Genomic DNA, 24,257 nt, shown 5'->3' with positions numbered 1-24,257 from the left:
TTAAAAAAAGAGTGTCTGGCATAAATATGAATTCGTAAATGTTCTTACAAACATATATTCATGTTGCATTTTTCTGACAATTGCATACGAATACAGAACCAAAGGGATGAAATATGTACAGAACACAGGAATAACATGCCAAACGAAGCAGAAGCGCACAGGGGATGCTGACCTAAAACAAAATCATTATGAAGGGCTTCTGCCTTCTAGGTGGAAAGGAACACTGACAAAGCAAACAGTTCTATCTTTGGCAAGCAGGGGATAGGATATTCTTTTCGAATATTTACTGAAAGAATAGTTCACAGAAAAAAACTGAAAAAATTAAATTATACCAGCACCTAAAATATGGTCTTCAGATGTTTCCAATAAGAATGTTAAATTTAAAACACAATCACCAGTGCAGCTGTTTTACTAATGATTTAATTTTCAATTGTGCAATATTATTTGAGAAAGAGACTAGAATAAATCACAAAGTAATCAAGTACTCAAACTGCAAGCAGCTACAATGTAACTTAAACACTTTATAACATATTCTTTATATAAAAAAGAGTGCAGGCAGGACCAATAGCCGTACTTAAAGTAAATATCAACAATAAATACAATTTAGAAAGCACTCTTTGGGCCCGGGTTGCAATTGAAGAGAAAGGAACTATTTTTAGGCACATGAGAACAATGTGTGCTCACTTTGTGCAGTCACTCAAAGTGAAGAGAGCCAATGGAGAAAGTGGTCTGACCCAGCCCCTCATGTGATGGGTGGAAGCAAAATGTGAATGGCAATTTACCAGACCAAAGGACACACTGACCAGAAGCCCGTCTATTTATGCATCCTGGGTATGATTACTTTGGTACAAATAATTGTCTAGCAATACAATTAAAACTGTTTCAATGGCAAAATGTAAAAATGGTTCTACTTGCTGTAGCAGGACAGTCCTATCTTTTTATGTGTGGATATTCGCATTCGTAAAGGTACTTTTGTAAAATACCCTTGTGAACAGCAAATAATGGTAAAGTTACACAAAAGTGTACATTTTCTATTGTGAATTTGATCTTTCAGACCCCAAAAAATATAGGTGGTCATTACGACCCTGGCAGTCAGAGACCGGCAGGGGTAATGTGGTGTCCGTACCGCCAACAGGCTGGCGGTACGGAGACCGGGGCCGGTGGTTTCCCGCCGTTTTAGCCCAGGCGGTGATAATCTGCCAGGGCAGCGCTGCAGCCTGTTTCTGGCGGTTTGCACCGCCAGGAAGAGGCTGGCGGTAAGGGGTGTCCTGGGGCCCCCTAACAGGGCCCGGTCCAGCTTTTCACTGTCTGCATAGCAGACAGTGAAAAGCACGACGGGTGCTACTGCACCCGTCGCACGGCCGCAACACCGCCGGCTCCTATGTTGCGGCCTCATGCCCGCTGGGCCAGCGGGCGTAAACTTGGTTTGCGCCCGCCAGCCCAGCGGGGATGTCGTAATGGGGTCAGCGGGAGTGCGGCCGCATTGGCGGCTGCACTTCGGTTACCGCTTGGCGGGCGGCAGTAGCCGCCCGCCAAGCTCGTAATGACCCCCATAGTGTCCTGAACAACTCTGCTGTGTGCTTTTTAGTGTTGTGATTTGTGAGTGAAACTAAATTAGGATTTGTAATAATTCAGTCGAGAAAAACGCCATAATGCCCATATTTTACGAAATCCCAATCCAATTAAATTAAGTTTACAAACATCCTAAATCCAAAAAATTAGAGCAGGTAAACAAACCACAGTGAAACTACAATTTTCTTCTCTTACAAATAACTGGGTTGCAGGCAAATAGATACAAAAAGTCTGAAAGCTGAGTCGTTGAAACTCCTGAAATTGTTCAGTCGTAGGTACAGTCTTCATGACATTTGCAGTTTCGCTAATAGAACATTCAGCTGAAAAAACGTGTTTTTTTAGTTTGAACAATTTCACACCTAATTGAGCAACAGTGGTCAGTATTACGTATAACGTGTTTGTCCTTTATTAAAGGGAAACGCTTAGCAAAGGTTTGTGGGTCAAAAAACTTATTTCGGCAACATCATCCAAGCATTTCAAATGCAGATACATCAAACCAATTCACTATCCAGTCCTGTTTATTTCTTCAAACCTCCACATTTAGGTCAGTGTAGCCATTGTCAAGTTGTACATTTGGTCCCTGTGTTCTTGTGTGCCACACCAAGATCTGTAAAATGAAAAGATATAATAATCCAATATTAATGGGAATTTGGTAAACAAAATAACCAGAGCGAGAACACAAGGTAATCAATCAGACTGGATGAACTAAGGTAATCATTTTATATAGATCAAAACGTGCATCATGTTGTGTGTATATTCCTCTATGCTAAACAGAGAACAATCCTGCCATGTTACAGTCTTTCTAAAGTGTAAAAAGTCTCCAGTGCTAGGCAATGTAAAAAGACTAGGGAGACTATTTCTGAGTTTGTCACGCAGTGCAGCGCTGCAAGTCATCTTGCTGCGCTGCACTGCGTGTCACGGAAAGGGCTGGAAAGTGCAATATTTAAGAGAAAACAGTGCATTCCTGCCTTTTTCTCTGCGCTGGTGCACTTTTGGCTGCCTAGCGCCAACACAGGCACCCTTTCACCATGGTGCAATGGTACCTGCTTTGCATGCAGGATTCTTTTATGCAGGAAAGGAAACCTGAGAGGCACATGCTCTATCTCTGTGTGCTGCAGAATGCACACATAGACAGAAGAGGTAACGAGGGGAAATAAAGATATTTCTCCCAGTTACTCCTCTCCTGGGAAGACGTATCTTTTTGCTGCATTCCCAGGTTTATCAGTTCTGGTAAATCTGGGAACGCAACAAAAAACTAAAACCATGCGAGTTGCATGTGAACATCCAGTAGTCAAAAAGGATTGCAGCAAGCTCATAGACAACGCACCATCCTTATAAGTACCTAGTAGTAGGAAAATACAAATAAGGAACAATGCTGCTATTGGGTCTCCATAGCCGTGGAACTTCACCAAAAGCTCCTGCTGCAAAAAGGAACTAAACAGGGCTGAGAAAGCCCCACTGGAAAACACTCAAAAGGTGGTGCACCGCAATATAAACAAGTAAATATATAATATAAGAAAAAAGGAAAAGTCCAATGCTCTGGCATTGCAAATGAACAGTACTTCTTTAATGATCCTTGTCAAGTCCAAAGTGTTGAATATTCACACAGTTCCGTAGATGAGATACGTTAGGACAAGTAGTAAATTGAAACAGCCTGGTATTCTTGTGTTTCTGTAGACAAATTGGATAATACTCAGAATAAAACAGCCAAAGCGTTTCGCCCAGATAAAGGGCTTCTTCAAGGCTGTAATGTAACAAAGAACAGATGTGTATACTGTGCCTTCAATTGCGAAAAAGATATAATTACAAAAATAAGTGTAAAGAGACAAGTTACAGAAGTGAATAAAGAAATGCTGTGTACCAACACATTGTTAAATGTGATGAGCCCGTGCTGATATTGAAATAGACATGTTCTATATCATGCGGAAAGAGAAGTGTATTAAAGGGGATATATCAACAAAGACCAACTGATAAGTGATTAGAAAATAGAATTTTGACAGATATTTATATAAGAGTATATGTGCAGGATATTAGTGTATCCAGTGGAAAGTGAGATCCGGAGGGGAAAGGTATTTACATAAAAAGTTTAAACAGATGAAGCAAACTGCGGAAAGACATACCAAGAATGGTATCCAGTCAGTCAAAATAGTAACGGAGGTGTTGAAAATTAATGACCTGAACAGAAAAAAGCCAAAAATAGAAGAGGTAAATATCAATGTAAAGGAGACAAGGTAAATCTCATGGAAAAAATTATTATCATCAGAGTATCAGGTCAAATAGGCGTTTCAAGATGGTAGTAACTGGAAGCATATCGCGTTAAAGTGCCAAATGAGAGTGTTGAAACCTGTGAGTCAAGGAGAACTAATGTCCAAAAGAAACAAACATAAGCGGATCGGAGGAAACCTAACCGCTTGTACCGTGGTCCGGTCTCTCCCGCATACAAGGAAGATGGTATGACACGGTCATGCCGACCGTACGGAAATCCCACAAGGACGGCCCGAATGTGGAACCAGCCACAAACGAAAAATAGCTGGAAAGTCCAGCCAAAGGGGAAAGGTAGTATAACGCGGTCAGAGCGGCCGCATGGGAACACACGCGGCCGGTCAGAATATAAAGACGGGCGCGACGAGAAACAGCTGGGAGGAAGCCTCCGGTCCGGGTGTCCTAGCAAGTGGCGCCCGGAACCCGGAAGCGAGATATAGACCAACTCGAAATAGGAAAAGGACTAAACCATTCGCCATCTTGGGACTAGTTGTAATTGAGAAAAACAAACTAAAAATAAAAGTAGGACTAGGAACAACCACCATATAGGGGCTGGTAGTAAATAGAAAACACCAGCCACCAGAAATGCTATGAAAAAGTAATAAAAAACGATGTAATAATCTGAATAACAACACAAAATAATAATGAGAAATGAATATCAAAAATAAATTTCAAAAAAGAAAAAAGTTGGGAAAGATGTATAAAGGAGAAGCAAGATAATGTGACTGACTGGGTACCAGCGTGAGATATAAACACACCACAAAAAGTAGGAATAGTTACTGTGAATAATTAGAAAAGTAGATATGCAAAAAAAGATGGAAAATGAAAAAGTAAAAGGGGTGGGGGGAAAAAATAAGTCCGGGAACATAGTGTGATCAGAAAAAGTATGGTTAACATGTGTGTAGAAACTGTGATTAGAGGAAAGATTGTGAACAGTCGGAAAGGTACATATAGTAAAACAATTAACCAATCAACATGTAATATAAGTCAGGACACAGATCAATCTGATCATAAAGAAAAGAAAAAACATAATCACAGATGCCATAGGGGAATCAAAATATACAACGTTACAAGTTGCAGTAATCTAGAAACAGGGTCAATACTAAAAAATAGAAAATTGACAAGTCAACAATTGTAATTGAATAGGACATAGAACCATACACAGATTTAAAAGAAAGAGTCAGGAGAAAATACAGATTACATATACACATAAATGATGATGGTCACATGAGATGTGAACAGAGGAATATCCACAATGCTACAAGTAATGATACAAAGAGCTAAATCATTGAGGCATAATGTCACATAAATAAAGGTAAAATAAATAACATATGTGTGTTATGAACAAGTGGCAAAGTAATACCCACCCCCAATGAACCATAGATAATCGTAATGAACAACAGCATAACATTTCAAGCCAAAAAAGTCACATTAAAGAAAATAATGGAACTCATGATCGGTGTTAAGGCCATGTGAACATCCATGCAACACCCAGGGAACACCTCCGTTGCGCAGAGCAAGACAAAACAGCGATTTGGATAGCACTGCTTAACATTAGATTTATGGAGACACTCATGGCTACACAAAGTGGCCTTGCAAGGCGTCATAAATTGCATTCTAGGTTTGCGATGCACATGCACTATGTTGTGTGGTGCAAACACGACTTGTAAATAGCCCCCTAAGTGATTGTGAAATTAAGCCTCTGTACTGAGTGAAATTATCACTATACTGTATCATGGCTATGCCATCTCAGTCCCCCTGTAAAGCTTGGGGCCCGATTCACAAAGGTAAACCAAAAGTCTAAACTTAGACCAAAAGTCTAACTTCACTATGAGTAAAGTTTAGACTTTTGGTCCAAACTTACACCAGACATCTAAACTTAGACTAAAAGTATAATTTTACTACGCGTAAAGTTAGACTTTAAGTCTAAACTTAGACTTTTGGTGTAAACTTAGGGGCATATTTATACTCCGTCTGCGCCGAATGTGCATCAAAAATTTTGACGCTCATTCAGCGCAAACGTTGCCCCGTATTTAAACTTTGACGCCCGTGTGCGTCATTTTTTGGATGCGGCAACCCGCTTTGCGTTAATGATATGCAAGGTAGGTGTTCCCGTCCAAAGAATGACTTAAACGGCCGTGCGTCGTATTTATGCTTTCGGGCAAAAATGACGCACGGCTGGGAGGCGGAGCTGGAAAATGACGCACAGCCCGATTTGCATCAAAAATTAATGCCTGGGTCAGGGCAGGTGTTAAAATGGGGCAAACACACCTGTATTTAATCAGAACACACAGAAGCAACAGCAGAGCATCAGAGCAGCAAAAGGGAGACATGGAGGTGATTCTTATCCAGTGTACACACAGATGCAGAGCCCAGCAGCTACAACAGCAGCTACCACAACACCAGCAGGGACCCCAAAGGCAGCGCAGAAGGCAGGAGAGGATATTCCGCCCCAGAACAACCCTTCATGGCCTCAGGGAACACAGCATCATCCAGATCTACAGGTTGAACTGGCAGGCCATTCAGCAGCTGCTGCGAAACATTGAACCGCAGTTGGCACCCACTTTGCTGACACCCCGCACCATCCCAACAGAAACCAAGCTGCTTGCCGTACTTCACATGCTGGCAAGTGGCTCTTTTCAAACAACTGGTGCCCTGTTTGCCGGAATATCACAACCATCATTCTCTGCCTGTTTGCCCAAAGTACTGGATGCCATCATTGGACGTACACCCCGCCACATCTGCTTCCCAAACACACTGCAGAAGCAGCAGGAAACAAAAGAGGGGTTCCACCTCATTAGTGGCTTCCCACACGTCCTTGGTGCAATCGACTGCGCACATGTACGCTTTGTGCCACCTGCTGCAACTGAACACCTCTACCGCAACAGGAAGCACACACATTCCATCAATGTGCAGGCCATAGTCGATCACCAAGGATTGATCGCCAACATCGTGGCGAAATATCCTGGGAGTGTCCATGACTCCTTCATCTTTCGTCACTGCACCATCAATGAACACTTCCAGGATGGACGGTATGGCAATGGACTACTTGTTGATAAGTACAGAAACGTACTTATATACACACTACACAGCAACCCTCTAGGACACGCAACACATACACCACAACAGCAACATGTGAACAGGAACACACTGAGGTTGTGACATCGCTAGCCATGTTTTTTTGGTCACCATTGAACCTGCCACACATTGGAAATTAGTGTACAGTCTAATGTTAAGACGTCAAAGATCACAACGTGTGGAGTGGGTTGCCTAAATGTCACCTTGCAAATTGTAAATGTCCCAATGACATTTACATTAATCCATTGCATGAGTCTAAAGGTATGGGATGTCAAGTATACATTGATATGAACGTGTTAACAACACTGTCAAAATAAATCTGTGTATGGAATTATCATCTCACCCCCAGTGAAGACACATGGACACCTGTATCACAAGTCAAAATGCTAGGGAGGGCAAACTGTACTGCAAATCCCAAAACATACTGCTGACAAACGGTCAGCAGCCAAACACTCTTTCAGCCAAGGAAACAACACGATGCAGATGGTACATCCCACAAGCCTACGATGCGACATAATAACACAAAAGAGTCACAGACAACACAAGAAAACTACTGCCCTGAAAGCTGATTTCAATGGGGCTAGCTACATCAACATCCCATTCATTTTCTCTTGCAGATGATCAGGGGTATGGCATCCAGCCATGGATAATGACACCTATTGGCAACCCGAGTACTGCAGCAGAGCGTGCCTACAATGACGCACATAGGAGGACACGCACCATAGTCGAGAGGACCTTCGGCATCCTCAAGTCAAGATTCCGGTGCCTCAACATCAATGGTGGTAGCCTCCTATATTCCCCGGAGATGGTCTGTAAGATCATCCTAACATGTGCTATTCTGCACAACATTTGCATCAAAAGGAACATTCCCCTCCTGGAACCAGAGCCACACATGCCTGAAGAGGAGGAAGAGGAGGATGCTGGCCTGCAACATGAAGGGGAACTGCAGAACACGGCTGCTGGTATACGCAGGCGGCAACATATCGTGAACAATTTTTTTTAAATATAATAACCATCACCACTTTAATGAACTAATTTAAAGAAATACCTATAATAATCACCATATCATGGTTTGGCTAATCATTTTTGCACACCTTCATCTCTAACTATCAGAATAAGAGTGTTGCCTCATGGAGCATTGCTGATATACCGATTAGGACACTGAAAATCCCAGAGCTAATGTGATGCGTAACATACAATAGTCACATACACACACACTGTAAATTACATATATCATGTACATTTCTCCTTTGAAGGGCAATAGCACAGGACCACACCTATTTCACAAAGACATGTTGAAATCAAGGTCCAACGCAGCATATGGCACACAACTAAGACACCATCACTCAATAAGGGGAAACAAGCCTCATACATGAGGCAGTTGATGTGCTTTTGCATCAGTAACAAGAATGTCTGACCAGACCCTTGACAGCAGTAAGTCCAACTGCATCCAATATGTTCAAGGACTATCTGTGACCAGAGTTCCATAGAAGCAGTACATAGACAACACAAGTGCCACAACTATGAGCAGCATTGCGCACATGACATTCCATGTACATTTCAGCCCATTTCCTAACTCCTGACACACCCATGCACCTGGTCACAACCCACCTGTCTGAAGAGGTCCCTGGAATACTAAGATGTGTACCCTGATATTCCCTCCTCTACGCACACAGCCTGTCAATAGCAATCCAGTGTGCTACAACCTTTCCAATGGTATGCCATTGTCATAGAACATCTGACTGCATGGACGTCAGGTCAATTAATACACTGGCTTCTAGTTTCCAAGCCCTGTTAGCACCTGTAGATTGCTTCCCGTGTGAAAATATCTGTTGGCCATTAGAATGCAAATCACACCTACAGGACTTGTGAGAAACAGATGCAGCACACACCTGTGATCACCTCCATGCACCCCACCCATTACACCAAGCACTTCTCCTGCTGATGTCTGGAACAGCATAGGAGTTGCCATTTTGTCAAATACACCGTTAAGTATTGATACTAATAAAGCCGTGTAACACAGCCCTTGGGTTCATTTGTCACCTTCAAAAACATAGGACACACACAGTTAGACATGTCAACTGTCTAGTTCATCCTCCAAACAGTCTTAGTCAGACCACTGATTATGTGACTTGTCAAATTGCTGTATCCTAATTCACCCTGCATTCTGTCAGCCTGACTGGCATCTGTCTGTGCTTCACACTAAAGTATCCCTGTGTCTACATATGTACCACACTTGCGTTAGCAAATCTCTCATTCATCAGGGGGTATTTGGGCATCTGCTTCTTCAATGCATACCATGCCTTGTAACTCTACCATATGAGTTAAATCCTCTGTGAAAACCAAAATTCATGGCCCATCCCTTGTCTGGGACTCATTTATGCTTGAATGACAAAGTGTGACAGTGTCCCAGGGCCGTATGCAGAGATTGGGTACGGGGCCATCAGCAGAACCAGCAACCTCTGAAAATGTCCATGAAAAATCCACTCATGTCAGGACCCTGACAGTTCACACACAAAATTACATTGCTCACAACGTATTGATGGACCTTGTGTGGTGAATAGCTGCCAGAATAATCAGCACAGAGGCTATGATGTTCCCAGATGCAGTGGGAATTGCAGAGGCTAACCTGTGTACAAATGTTGTAATGACACCTGCCGGAACATGACACCTGAGACATTATCTTACTCAGCACACCAAGGTTACCCTGTTGACTGTCTCATTACACGTCTTTAGTGACAGGGTGGGACCATCCCCATGTAGGGTCTCATGTCCACATCCACTTTACTCACATTGATCAACAAAGGATACTCAGTAGATACAGGAATAGCTGCCACTGACTCATGATGAGTCCTGAACCGAACTGTGACAAATTACACCCCAAAAAATATACAGGATCATCATTGGACCACACACATGAACAAGACACCTATGTGCAATTGATCACTGGAAATATGTGGACACGTGCTGCCTCGTCTGCTGGTCCACCACAGCCACTTGAGAGTTGTGGCTCATTTCTATGACCTCAACTGTGGTGTCATCATACATTTGTGATTCACCTTTGTCTGTCTGGGCAAATAACATGGTACCCACTTCCTCAATGCATGTGTATGACTCACTGTGGGATTCACCAACTAGTGCCTAGGAAGCTGCTATCAAAACTCTAGGACATAGGATGTTGAAAATGTGGACCATTGACATGAACAAGCGTCTGCCATCTATCTGGTGCATGCTTTGTCAAATGTGGTGTCTACGTTACCCTAAATCTTGGAAGTCCACATTACGGATGTTGCTACATGTATGACTAACACATGTCCTCTCTCATTTCCACAATGACTTGCATCTAAGGTTTGGACACATGGACGTCACATTCATACAAGCATATGTGCAATAATGCATCATGTGATACACACACACTTGGTCAACAAATACATTAGTTGCCATAGCACACACGTTGAGCCATAGGCATTTAGGTATTGTACATATGTGTGTCACATTGCTATCCTCTCCTTATGCCAAAAAAGCTCAATGTGTGCAATACATATATGTAGGCCACACATATGGCCATCTAGTGCGTCACCCAACCGTAAAAATACTGTGAAGGAAGTAGCGGATCGTGGTCCGCTGCAGTATGATTTCACACATGTGAACATACACCATCAACAGCATAGTGGGTGCCATCAGCCTATCTCTGATGTGTCCCAAATGTAACATAACATAAAAACAGAACAAAAGCCCAAAACCAGTTTATGCACTCACATTTTTAGTTCCTATCGTTATGCGTAATTTTTTGTACACCAATACTGTATTTGCGTCATTTTTTTTGATGCACAGGAAAGAACATTAGGCCGCATCCAGATAATTGTACAGGCCATGTACTATTATTTGGATGCAGGCTAATTTTCACAAAAAATTACACAAATACAGTATTGGTGTACAAAAAAATGACGCATAACACAAAAAAGGGCGGACATTTTATATAGGAGGTGATGTAATAGGATATCCTTTTACCGATCATGTACAGTGGGTGTACTTTCACTTTAACTTTGCAGTCTATGATTCTTCTAGACTGTGTGGCTGTGTAGAGAGTGGTGTCCTTAGATTTTGTGCTTTTTTGTCCTGTGTGCTGTCTCTATTGTCAATTTGTGAAAAAAATATTGTTTGGTGTATACTGTTCTACTGTGTTTTGTGTACATTTGTCCATTTATCTAGTGTTTTTGTTGTTTGTGGGAGTCTGTTGTGGGTAGTGGTATTTTGGGGATAGTTGGGCTTTTTTAGTGGTTAAGTTTAGTTTTCCTCTGTATTTGTACCCATACTTTCCCCCTTTTCCCATTTGTATTTCTTTAACCCCTATTCCCTTTCACATTTCCACAATGTCTGGTAGGCCACGTCTTGGCAGGATGGGTGAAGAGGAGTTGTGGGGGCTTCATATGGCTTGTGTGCCATTTCTTGCCACTGATGATCGAGGCAGGGGGCATGGTGATACAGGGGTATCACACAGAGTAGCCCAGAATCCGGTGGGGAAAGGTGCTACATCACCTGCAGCGTGTGTATGCCAGCCAGAGGAGTGACCACCAGCTGAAGCACCGGTGGGCTGACCTCATCACCAGGGAGCAGGATCTCTTGGACCACCTGGGAATCGTGATTGGTGGCCCTGTTGGTGAGTATTAATCATCTAAATGTGCACGATTAAATGCTCTGTAGTGACATCAGATGATTTGTACTATGTCTGCCAGCTAAGTTGCTGACTGTGTGTAATGCTGGGGAAACCTACTGGGATAATAGATGCACTATGGGAAGGATCACAATTGGTAGCTGTCAGTTAGCACGTGCTCAGCAAACTTACAGGATACTTTTCCGTAAAGTTAATTGATGCTGCCTTTGTGTCAGACAACCAAACAAAATAGGAGCCAATCATGTCTATATAGGGCACTTTTGCCAGAGAAGTAAAGATGTACCAACATATTGGCTAACTTTGTTGACGCAATAGCTAGACTGACTTTAGAATCACTACATGATGCAGAAAATGAGTGCTGGCTTCACGTCAATTGATTATAGCAAAGTGGCTCAGACATATGTCTCATGTAAGACTGGTGAGTGTGGAAGGAAAGCGTTCACGGAAGTACTATGAATGTTAGGGATTATTGTGGTCTTTATCTTTTTGGATACATGTCAGATCTTGATTTGGAAACATCGTGAAAAGGTGTAAGGTGCCCTCAGCTAACATCTTAGAATGTTTGTTGGAGTTAGTTGTGCCACATTCCAATTAGGGATGGCAGTCCAAAGGTATGCACATGGGTTCACATCTCCATGGTTGGTGCAATTCACCATAGCTGGGCCACATCAAATGAATAAACTGTAACAACATGAGGGCTTACAAAAGTCCCTGTCCCTCTGTACATTGTACCTATGTGTAATAAATGTGTAATGGCCACATAGTCTGTTTGACTGGTAATGCAGTCCTCAAGTAACAAGGCTTTGGATGTCTCTCTTGGATGCACATGATGAGACGATTACACTCCATATTTTTTTCTGGTCACCAATGACGGGGCATGTTTGCCACCACATGATAGTTAGAGCCAATGCATGTGTGCAGATATGTGTGTAACTGTCACAGGAGTCCCATGCTATGTACAAGTTGGCCGTGATATATCAGATGCAGTATCATCATGTCTGAATAGCTGCCATTTCCTTATTCAGCCTACACATTGTATATGTCTTTAAAATTGTTGGTCAGTGCACAGATTTTGAGCACATTTCTTCCTTCCATGCCTTTCAGGTGGACCCTCACCCTACACTGTGGGAGAGGTGGCTACATTTGAGGACCCCGACCACTCAGGTAAGTGTCGATATGTCTGTTATGTGTTGTGTTTGCTGGTTATGGACTTGCGTGTGTTGAACGCATATCAAGGTGTGATGCGTTGGGCAATCATTTGTCTAGTTCCATGAGTGGGATTTCAGTTTCTCAAATGTTTTGAGTTGGCCAATGCGTATCCTATGGTATTATCTAGGGATTGTAGGCCATTCCGGTAGGCACCACAGTGAGTCATGTGGATGAAACTTGTATCAACAAGAGTCGCACTGGAAGTCAGCTCAGATTTAGTCAGCCTGTCAGACCCACATTCTCCAAGATTGGTACAGCAAGTTGCTTTCCAATAGACTTCTTGTGCCCTATTTACCAAGGTACCTATTAAACTGTAGGTAGAACCTCCTAGCAGCATGTACTTCCACATGTAGTGCTACAAGTATGTGGAACGTGAGTGCAATGGCCTAGGTGTGCATGCTAAGTATGATCATGGGTGTGCTTGCAACTCTGTGTCTGATGTAAGTCAGGCCTTATTGGAAGTATATGTTGTGTACCAAGCTCTGCATTTCCTGACATGTGTGGCCCTATGATTGGTCTAGGGTTTGCAGACTCCTAATTGTTGATAGAACTTACCTGTGGTGTGTGTGTAGATCCAAACACGTGTGGAGTTTTCTATACACTCCTCGGTGTCCATGTTGTTGGAAATTGATAGTTGTTTATCAACCCCCCACCCTCAAACACAGGCATGGGTTTGTGAATGGGGTACCTAGGACTGATGCTACCAGTATGTTACACATATATGTGAAAAAGTGACTGTTTGGTTGGAACCTAGTATACACACTCAGGTTTGGCACATGGGTACTATACTGGCAAGTCCTGATACAACTTGCAGACCATGTGGCTTTAATTTTGCATTCCATACACTGACATTTGTAGCCCAGGTCCTGGCGGAAGATATGCAGCATGATTGTTAGCTGATTACTGACAGAACTCAGATGGCAAGTCAAAGCCAGTTGTTACCCATCTTGTAGGTTATGGATGTGCTATGTGTGATGTGACCTTTGTAGGCTGGCCTGCCATGTACTTCCTCAGGGACATTGAATGATCTGTATTGTGATATGAGCTGTTACAAGTACAGCAGATGTATTGTCTGATTGACTTCTTGTACCATTTCACATAATGCAGTTCCTAATGTAGATTATTTGCATTTGTCTTCACAGCTGCAAACATGACTCCAGACCAGGTCCGTGAGTTCCAGTGGCGGGCCTTGAGATACCAACACATCCTGCTGGCGGAGTCGATATGGCAATGAACGGGCCTCCAGGGCATGGAGGGCCTTCCCACAGGGTGGCCCTACTTTGCCCACCACAGTCACCACCAGCACAACCACCACTTCAAGCCAGGTGGCCCCACCCACAGCTGGGACTGTTGTGCCTACATATGCCGGACTTCCAGGCCCCAGCATTGCTACAGGTGCAGGACAGCCCACTGGCCTTGGCTACCCACACACACACAGACCTCCTCCACCGGTACCCAGACTGCCCCAGCTCCATCTGTTGACCCTGCAGGCTTCCACAACATGGAACGGAAGATGGACCGTGTGCTGCGCAAGTTAAGCCACCTGAGCCGGGATGTGCGCCACATTAACCAGCGTGGGAAGTCGATCAAGAGGACCCTCCGCAGGGCCAACCTCTTGACTGTTTTTGATATGGACATGATTCCCTCCCCTCCCTCCTCTTTCCTGTTCTTATACTTAGTGGGCTTAGGGGGCTTAGTGTTAGGTTAGTATAGGCTGTTAGTTTAGTTAGTGTTAGTGGGTGGGGGGTCCTGATTGTTTCTATTTTTACTTATTACATGTGTGGGTGGGTGGGTGCGGGGCTATGTTGGGGTTCTTATGTGTTTAATAAAATAAATTAAAAAATATATATATTTTTTTAAAAATACGAAAAAATATATATTTGTTTTGGATAGTATAGTATGTGTTTAGGTTAGTATGTGTTGTCCTCCATGTGTCCCGTCTCATAAGGGGGGTGGGGGGTGGATGTTTAGAACGTTTTGTTACATGTGATAAGTAAGTGTAGCTTAGGTTAGTTAGGGACAGTTGTGGGTAATGAGTAGTCAGGGTAGATTAGGGTAGGTAAGACTTTTCCCTCAGTTTCCTCTTCTGTGATTAGCATTTAATAAATATTTGGTTAACCCTTAACAGAATGTGTTAAATGGTACTTGATCCTGGGCTTGGAATCAGTGTACCTGAATGTTGTGCTAATACATTTGTGTCCTATGCTACAAACAAATCCCAACTGAGCTGTCCGATTGGCAGCTACCCCAGAGCTACTTTGCAAAGTTTCCACCCTTCATTGCAACCACCAATCACAGTTAATATGGATCACAATGTGTTTCTGTTGATAAGTGTGTTTTCTACATCACAAACAGTGCTTCCAGACGTGGTATTGGGGGAACAGTTTTAGGTCTGACTGCAGTGTGATGATCAAGGACACCCTTATAAGATAAGTTCTCGTAGGCACTCTAGTATTCTTATCTTCATGACTCACATACGTCATTTGTGACACAGTTCAGCATGATTACCTATTTGTATGTAAACTCAGATAGCTTCATTCATGCAGCTTTTGTAGTGTATGCTTAGATTAGTGTGCACTGTTATATGTGTTAGTATTGCATGGTGACAACATTTTGCGGCCACTATTTGATGACTTAGATATCCATTGAGGAAGCATTATTCTGTCCAACACAGCATGATGGTGTATGGTTTCTCACTTCATCAGATATGTCCCTCAGGATGGGCAGAGTATGATGCAATCATGGGCACTGTGCAGATTTATCTGACTACATAAAATCAGGACAGTTGTATTGACAAGCTACATCATTTGACAGTAGGCACATTTCAGTTATCTACTGCACAGTTGATATGTCACATTACCCAGAGACAGATTTGTTGTGTAAGTGCTATTTATTGAAAAGTGCTGTAGTGCTATCTGTACATTGTTCATGATTGTGAGTTCATTAGAGTGACATCTTACATTGTGATCCTACACAAGGGGTTACGGAAATGCTTTTGACATGCTGGGGTGATGTTTCAGACAGTGCAGAGGGACAGGATTTGCCAATGAGTAGGAGAGCCTGACTCACTGGGCAGCCTGACAAGATATACAGTGGTAAGCAGAACAGTCATTAAGTAGAGTTGTTGCAAGACTGGCATGTTACAAAGCGCAGGACCTTGGTAATTGTTGGCCATGTGGCAGGGACAAGTGCTTCCGGGTACTTTTCCGTGTGAAAGTGATCTGTTCCTTGTCTTCTTCTTCTGATCTGTGTGTTGCCTCCTCTCTTCTTGGTGGTGGTGGTTGTGAAGGGGCAACACACACCTCAGTGTTAGAAGACGTGGAGTCAGACATCCCGGTTGCTGCTACCTGTGAAGGTCTTAAGGACAGTACTGCAGCAAGGAGGATCTGCTGTTTTTTTAGAATAGCAGCCACATCACGATGGTAGGCAGCCAGGTCAGCCCTGAGGGGTTCAATGTTGCATTCGTGCATGCGTTGACAGGATTGCTGTGGTAGGTGTTGGGTCAACTGTATTACAGCTGTGCTGATTTCCTTCTGGGTTTTTTGCTGTTCCTGCAGGATAGATGTTAGGGCTTACATAGCTGCTGCCTGATCTGCAGATGACATCATGCACAAATGCACCCCCTCTAGGCTGGCTACCATAGTTTGCATCCCCACCCGCACCTCCTTGGCCAGCTCCCACTGTACCCCAACTACAGTTCTCTCAAAGCTGGTACCTGTGTCGTCTGAGTCCTCAGCTGTATTGGAGCTGGCAGGTCTTACAATTGGGGTGGTGGGTGGATCCTCTGTAATAGCTGCTTGTTCTGTGCTCCTCCTTGTGACTGAAGGTGGGGTCTGGAGGGTTTCAAGGACCTTTTGGATAGTCTCCTGGGGAATGTTTATCAGCTCATCATCCATGCCATCAGGGTAATCTGGGACAGGCATATCCGCAGGAGATCCACCTTCCTCTGCAATGAAGCAGGGTACAATTAGTGTGTCTGAGTTGTGCAATGAGTGATGTGACATGCCTGCCTTGTGATGAATTCACTTTGTGATCTTGTTTCGTGTTTACTGCTCCAGTCTTTCAGATGGGCATTCTCCCAGGCCTATGGCCCACCTGCATGTCACATGTATGTTATAAAGTTATTAGACTTGTCGGCATCATCTATTCTAGGTGGTGGTTTTGGCCAAATAGTGAATTGCCACCTTCTTGTCCTACTCAACCCTCCGTCTACATCCATTCTCATGGTGAGACCTTTCACTGGCTGTGGGTGTTCTGATGGCACTGGCAGCACACTTAACAATCTGGACCTGCCCCAATCTCTGATCTTTCACATCCACTTAAATGTATTTGACATGTAGCATATCCTATGAATAGCAATGTTATGGCACGATATGGATGTTGGCATTGGTAATGTGTACAGCTGATGTTGGGAATGTGTGGTACATTGGATTGCCCTGATAATCGTATCAGTGTCCTATTTCCTCCTCTGACTGTGCAGGTGTATGTCAGTGACCAGTTACATGTGCCCCCCCTCAATGCTGTTGTCTGAGCAGAATGACATTTGGGATGTTACATTGTGACCCAGGCACAGGATGGACCCTGACATATGCAGCATGGGTATGTCCTTAGTGCTGTGTAGCTCCTATTGTTGTTGACATTGGCTGATGTTTGCAACAACTATGGGCATTGACATTTGACAGTACTGGGGCCTTTGTCTTTTTTTAGGGGATTGTTGAAGTTGTCATCCTCAACCCCCTAATTTAGGTGTGTATGATCCATGGGGAGGTTACTGCCATTGGCTACTTGAGCTGCACACAGAGCAGAAGTGGTAGTGGCAACTGTTGTCACAGTTACATTCCAGTTGTCGGTATGGCTAGAGGTTGTTAAGAGGGCCCTAGTTAATGTGGGGGGTATGGTGGCTGACGTGTGCCGGGATGTCAGTTTGACGTTGTGGCCTTCCCTCTTGGCGTGGCTTTCCCTTTGCTCCATCGTTGGCATGGCGGCATGCCCCCATGGGACTGTGTAGTGTAATGGTGTGCCCCAGCTTCTGTCTGTGCAGGCTGTGCCCCCATGCCATGCCCCTTTACCCATGCCACTCCATGTATATGATGACTTACATGCAATGTGTAGTAGGTATCCCCCCCCGGTTGACATTAGTGCATTTTAATTCCCCATGCGACTTACCGTGCATGTGCGTTGTCTCCTGGTAGTCTGCGCTGTCCTGTCCTTGAATCCCTGTGACAATCTCCTCCGGGATGACGGCTGCGACCATCTCCTCCATGTGGTCCAGGGCCTCCTGGTGTGCTGGACTCCCACCTCCAGTCTGCAGTGCTGCCTTCCTGTTCCTGGCCATCTTTTCCTTGGTCCTGCGCTTGCAGTCATGCCAGCATTTCTTGAACTTTTGACTGTTCTGCATACTTCTGCCACACTGTTAATCTTGTCAACAATTTGTTGACATATGGCCTCTCTCCTCTGATTGGCAACTTTGAGGTGACAAACAGTTGGTGCTGGTGTTCCGTCACCTCTATAACAAGAATTTGCACTGAAGCGACACTTTCTTTTCTTCTTATAAGTGTCCTGGTTCTTGTGTGGGTCCTCCTGGCTGGTTCCTGGTCTGTTGTCTTCTTCCTGGGGTATGTAGTGGCATCTGGGATCCATTTTGGCTCTTCTCTGGTGAAATGGCAGTGTTCGCGTTTTTTTTTAACAATATTGCATCAAAAAACGGCGCATATCCGGTTTGCGGGGTCGTAAATCGACCCACAGTCATTTCCGCCGCGTTAACGTCGTTTTGCTTTACGACTTGACGCTGCAGTGTGGGTCAAAATAAATGACTCCCACCTGTGGTTTGCGCTGCCGTGCGTCAAAGTATAAATTTGATGCCCGCACAGCACACCAAAATGGTGTTAGCCGGCGGTAATATTTTTGACGCAAAACTGTGCCGGCGCAGTTTTGCATCAAAAAGTATAAATATGGCCCTTAGATTTTTGGTCTAAGTTTACCTTTGTGAATCGGGCCTCTAGAGTTTAGATTGCTAAAGGTTGTAAAGTTATCTAAGCAGAAGTAATAGGCCCAATGACTATCAAGTGGAATGAATAGGTAACAAATGCGTGTAGTTACAAGACGAAACGTGCAAATGCAGGTGAGCTGGCAATGTAGGGGTGAGAATACGGTGGTGTTAAGGTAATAGAGCCATTGTGAAAATGGACAACAGTAGAAGGAAGGATTAAAGAGGGTTATAAAGAAAACGAAGCGAGCCTCCTCAACATGGAACACAGAATTCCATTAAAAGAAAACTAAATGGAAATTTTAAACTAAAATAAAAGCATTTTTATATTTAAGTGAACATTTTTCTTCAAATGTAGGAAGAAACAAAAGGACACACCAGCCCCCAAAAACTTCACCTGAACTAAATTCACCAAAGTTATCTTAAAAGGTTCACGTTGAATTAGTTATGCTATAGAAGAGAGTTGCTCAATATGCCTCAGAAAGGGAAAGCCGATCTAGTGCTTAGTTTTTGGGGAAAAACAGTTCCAGAACCTGCCACATAATTGTTTGAGGTCTCTCTGTTCTGCGTTTTCCCCACCAGACACGAAAAAGCTGAGTGCAAGTGTACTTTAAAAGTGAACAGTATGACTAATTTACAACATGTTTAGCATTGCTGGGCTGTGAAACTGAACAAAAATGTATACCAGGGCAGTCACAGAGGTGCCTCATTCTTTGAAAGAGCTGGTCAGTATTGTTAGTGGAAAAATATTAGCATGACCACTGAAATGATGCTGCAAGGGGGAACAGATTAAATTGTGTTGCAAGAAAAAGCATATTATGCAACATAACGTGGCACATTTTCCGATAGTATTGCTTATTTTTTGTCATTTTTACACACACTGACACTGGGCAACGTTTTCACCCCAGTAGTGCCAGTTCCACACCTAAATGCAGTAAGAAATAACAGAAATGTGACCAGTCAATCTTTTCAAACTGCCTTTCACTTCCTGGCACCACATATTGCAGCATTTAAAATTTTAGCAACTTTTGAGCGAGAAATATTTTTGGTAAAATCTGCTGATTATGCTGTCAAAAATGGTTTATGTGGCAAATGCTGCAAATCAATAATTTCACAGAAAATGCTGAAGACGCAAAATTGTGTAATTCCAGTAGCCATAACATTAGTGTCTTCCACAATGCCGTGACAGGAATTAGGTCCTTTATATTGCAATAGCTTGTAGATCAGAATTAATGATCCTGAAAATGTTAATTTATCAGGATTTCTGTGCTACTTCTCTGTTGGTTAATGCCCCAAGAGTACAAAGTCCCACGACGCTACTTGCTAGCAATAGAGTCAAGTATAAATGGTTAACATACAAATGAATATGTAAATAAAACAACATATGCATAATTTACTGTGCCACATAAGATCTACTCATCCATTCATCTGTCAGAAAACCTCCAAGCAGCACAATCTTGCTTTCAGTCTCCTAGTTCGATTTCTGTTACACCAATCGGCTTGGCAGGTGAATCGCCATTGTGATTCCTCTCTACATAAGCATTATCTGTGAAATGATGGAAGGCAGTGACTTGTTGGAAGGCCTCCCTAAGCTTTAAATATGAAGCTTTGTCCCAGTGGCATAACGAACTACTTGAGCCCCACTACAGAAAGGCAGGAGGCAACTTAACCAAAGGTAGGAAATCAATAAATTTAGTGTCCAAAGGATAGTGACTAACCTTTTGGCAGCAACACTTCCAGTTCTCCAACCCCCCCTCTTAGCTGCAGATTTAACTCGACAAAAAATGGTTGTAGATCAACCAACAGAACAAAAATTGGCTAACATTTCAATGTTTCTGCTGACCTACCTTAGTTTAAGACCATAAGTGAACTCAGGGAAAACATTGTTGAAAAAATAACGTGCCTTTGCGATGCCAAACACTCACAGCACATTAGCATGACCAGACGTGCAGCCACTCACAATGCATTCTACTTTGGAAGTGTATTTCCAATACCCACCCATACTGGTGGAAATTTCTCGATCTTTGAGAGGTACTGATGGATGTTTCACGTGAGTTTTTGCTGGTAGTGGTCTCTTTCAGCTTTGGATCCAACCACTGTGACAGAGAAACCTTTACTGAGAATTTTCATTGTATATATTTTTTTCCGTCCAATGCTTTTACAGAGGAGAAACAAATGCCACAGTGGAAGGCAGATTTATTGCCACCAAAATGTAACTACAGCCCTTGGATGTGTCATTATGATCATCAATTGCATATTATGAAAATTTTCTTCATCTAAAGTAGGATTTAAACTAGACATGAGTTGACACTCTCAACAGGGTGAAAATAAAGCTCGATTTGATATTGAATTTGTATAGAACAAATGAAATTAATTTGGTAATCTGTGTCAGATTCTTGCTGTGACAGCCTACTAAGAGTATGATGAAAAGGGGGCGTGACTAAGCGCAAGCCAAGATGGCCACCATTTAGGGGAGCTCCGTCTTTAGCTTTTTAATCCCCCAAAATATCTGCCTACTAATCCAAGCCGCCCGCCAGGAGCGAAGGTCCGGGTGCAGCCAGAGCAGCGGGGTGACCGTTTGGGGGGCTTTCGGGCCCTGCGCACCCCTGAAGACAGCACGCAAGCAGCCTGAGGCCTGTTGCCTGGTGGCAGCGGCCTGAGTCCTGGTGGCAGCGGCAAGACCGCATGGAGCAGGACGCCTGGACACGGCACCCTGGGCCAGCGCCACTGAATCGCCGTCCAAGTGTGGAGCTTGTGGCGACAGATCAGGTGAGGTGCCCGCTCGGGGGACCTGTGAATTCTGGGCCCGGTCACAGGTCGGGAGCCACCACGGCCAGCAATGTTGATGCTAGGGACGCTTGGTGCCTCTGCCCCTGACCCCCCATTCTTTGATGTCTGGAATCGCGTTGGCTGCTGGGGCCCTGGTAATGACCAGATGAAGGTGATGAGGGGTGGCCTCAGGTGAGGGGAGGCGAGACGCGGCGACCTGTCTCCTGCCCACGGCCTGATCGGGTGGGCCATGGTGCCAGAGACAAGGCGGACGGGGAGCGAGACGCGGGTTTGGGCCTTGTTCTGCAGCCCGCACTGGAAGATGGCTGGGCCCATCTGGGCGAGCGGTCAACTTTCCCCCCTCAGTGGTGAGGCCACAGGAGTGACCATCACTCGGGGAATGATGTGGCCCCCACTGGGAGGAAGAAAGAGGGAGGCCGGGGCCCTGCCGGATTACAATGCAGTGCTGGTGGGGGACTCGCGTGCCTGAGGGGGGTGCCGCCTAGCACTCCGGATTCTAACTTGGGAACCCTCGAGGCCCACGGTCGGGTGAGGTTCTGACTGTGGGGTTGCGGACGAACCCCCAGGGGGGTTGTGTCCCTCCAGCAGTGTCAAGAACAAAGGGCAGCACTCACAACAGATGAACAAAATGGACAAATATGCAGTACTGAGAGAGACAGGGGGCCCGTGGTGCTGGATAATGCCAAGGGAGGACAGGAGACAGACCAGGGCACCACAGGTGAACCTTCCCTGGGTGCAATAATGGCTACCATTCAAGACTTGATGGGATCGCTAGAACCTAACCTGGATATGGTGACGGTGGAGGTTACCCTCCTCCGAGCTGATCTAAAAAAATTTGCCAAAAAGGTTACAAATGAGGAGACGGACATTGCCCGTTTACAGTCTACATCCAAGAGACTTGAGGAACAGGTGGAATTTCTCACTGCAGAACATGACAGAATTGTGGCACGCTTGGAGGATCAGGAGGGGAGGGCTCGGATAAACAATGTCAGAGTGGTCGGAGTGCCAGAGAGCTTTTTCTGGAGACCCCGATCACAGATTCCCTGTGTCCTAAGTGACTATCTAAGTTCTTTACTGTGGAACGGACGCACAGGGCTCCAGTACCCCCTCCGCGACCGGGGGCCCCTTCAAGGACAATCTTTGCAAGAATATTCCACTATATATATATTTTTGCAGCCCTCAAGAGGTTTGGTGTGGGTCCACGATTCCTGGCCTGGATTAGACTGCTATATCATCAACGGGTGGCTCAGATGTGGGTTAATGCGATGCTGTCAATGCCCTTTGCCTTACAAAGGAGCACCCAACAGGGGTGTCCACTCAGCCCTTGGTGGAATGGATCAGACAAGACCCCCTGATTCGGGGTATTGACTCTGGTGCAACATGGGAGGAATGTATCTCCCTGTATGCAGAGGATATCCTGATGTATTTTACCCAACCTCGATGGTCCATTGACAGGATCATGCAGGTCTTTCGCATATTTGGGGATCGCTTCGGTTACCAGATTAAATGGAACAAATTGCTGGTTTTCCTCCTGGTTTGGGCATCACCCACCTTGCCCCCAAGCTGTGATGTGCCGATCTGCGTGGATGGTTTTAAATATTTGGGTAAATATGTGACTAGGAACCAGGAGAGCTTTCTCAAGAAAAACCCAACAGCCCCGGCTTGATAAATTTCACAGAGATGTGGCTCATTGGAGGACGTTACCTCTTTCTCCCACGGGTAGAGCATTCCTCTACAAGATGATGATGATGCCCGCCTCTTATATGTATTTCAGAACATTCCTTACAAGATACTGACAGAGGTGTGTCATCAATCGGACGGGAAATCAGACTGCTGCTATGGGTCGGCGGCTGCTCCCATGTAGCGTTACTGAAATTGAAACTCGGGGTGTACGAGGGTGGGCTGGCTATCCTGGATCCCCTTTGCTATTACTGGGAGAAACAATTTGTTACCGTTAATGACTGGGCCTTTACTGACCAGGAGGACCCGGCGTTCTGGGTGGACAGACAGATGATGGGCGGGGGGGGGATGTGAGCAAGTACTTTATGCCCATATGAGTTTGTGAGCGCTGCCGGTGCACACTGCAACGGTAGTGAAAGCGTGGTGTGATGCCACCCGTTTCCTGGGTTGGGGATCTACCTTGACAGCCCGGACTACATTGTGGTGTAGCAACTTATTGGGGGACCTGAAGACCCTGGGAGGGTTCACAAATGCTCTCTTTTGGGGATAGAACACCTGGGGGATGTCTGGAAAGGTCAGGCACTCGTGACGTTTAAAGTCCTTCAGCAAGATTATGCCATGGCGGGAACAGAATGGTTCAGGTACCTGCAGCTGCGGCATACATTGGGTCGATATGTCCCGGAGCACGAACAGCTTCCGGAAGCAGCCCTCTTAGAGGACTGCCTTTTGATGGAACGTTTGGAGATGAAGGCCATTTCTCTATTGTACAAGAAATTGTTGAACAATTCCCATGATCTGATGACAACTCTGCATACCAAATGGGAGGTGGACCTGGGAGCATTAAATGATGAGGACTGGGAGGAGGCGAGACAAGGTCCCAGGGACGAGGCGATGAAAGTGAGGCTCAGACTAATCCAGTTGAGGATTCTTGACAGGGCTTATTACTCCAGGGTGGTAATGTACATGATGGGTAGGACACACACCTCACAGTGTTTCCGACAATGA

The 24,257-nt window shown here is 44.6% G+C and overlaps 1 protein-coding gene across 1 annotated transcript in view; it reads right to left on the bottom strand.

The window, feature by feature from the left end:
- Nucleotides 1-402: 402 nt before the first annotated feature.
- The window catches only part of LOC138259204 (galactosylgalactosylxylosylprotein 3-beta-glucuronosyltransferase 1-like), a 277,956-nt gene continuing 254,101 nt past the window's right edge, over nt 403-24,257 (bottom strand). The window contains exon 4 of the mRNA XM_069206774.1: nt 403-2,179. Coding sequence (XP_069062875.1) covers nt 2,099-2,179 — 81 coding nt within the window. The 3' untranslated portion in view covers nt 403-2,098. The remainder of the gene's footprint in view (nt 2,180-24,257) is intronic.

The sequence above is a fragment of the Pleurodeles waltl genome, chromosome 9, assembly GCF_031143425.1.
Source record: "Pleurodeles waltl isolate 20211129_DDA chromosome 9, aPleWal1.hap1.20221129, whole genome shotgun sequence".
NCBI lineage: Eukaryota > Metazoa > Chordata > Amphibia > Caudata > Salamandridae > Pleurodeles > Pleurodeles waltl.
The sequence above is the reverse complement of the archived record's forward strand: the minus strand, read 5'-3'. Positions and strand labels throughout refer to the sequence as shown.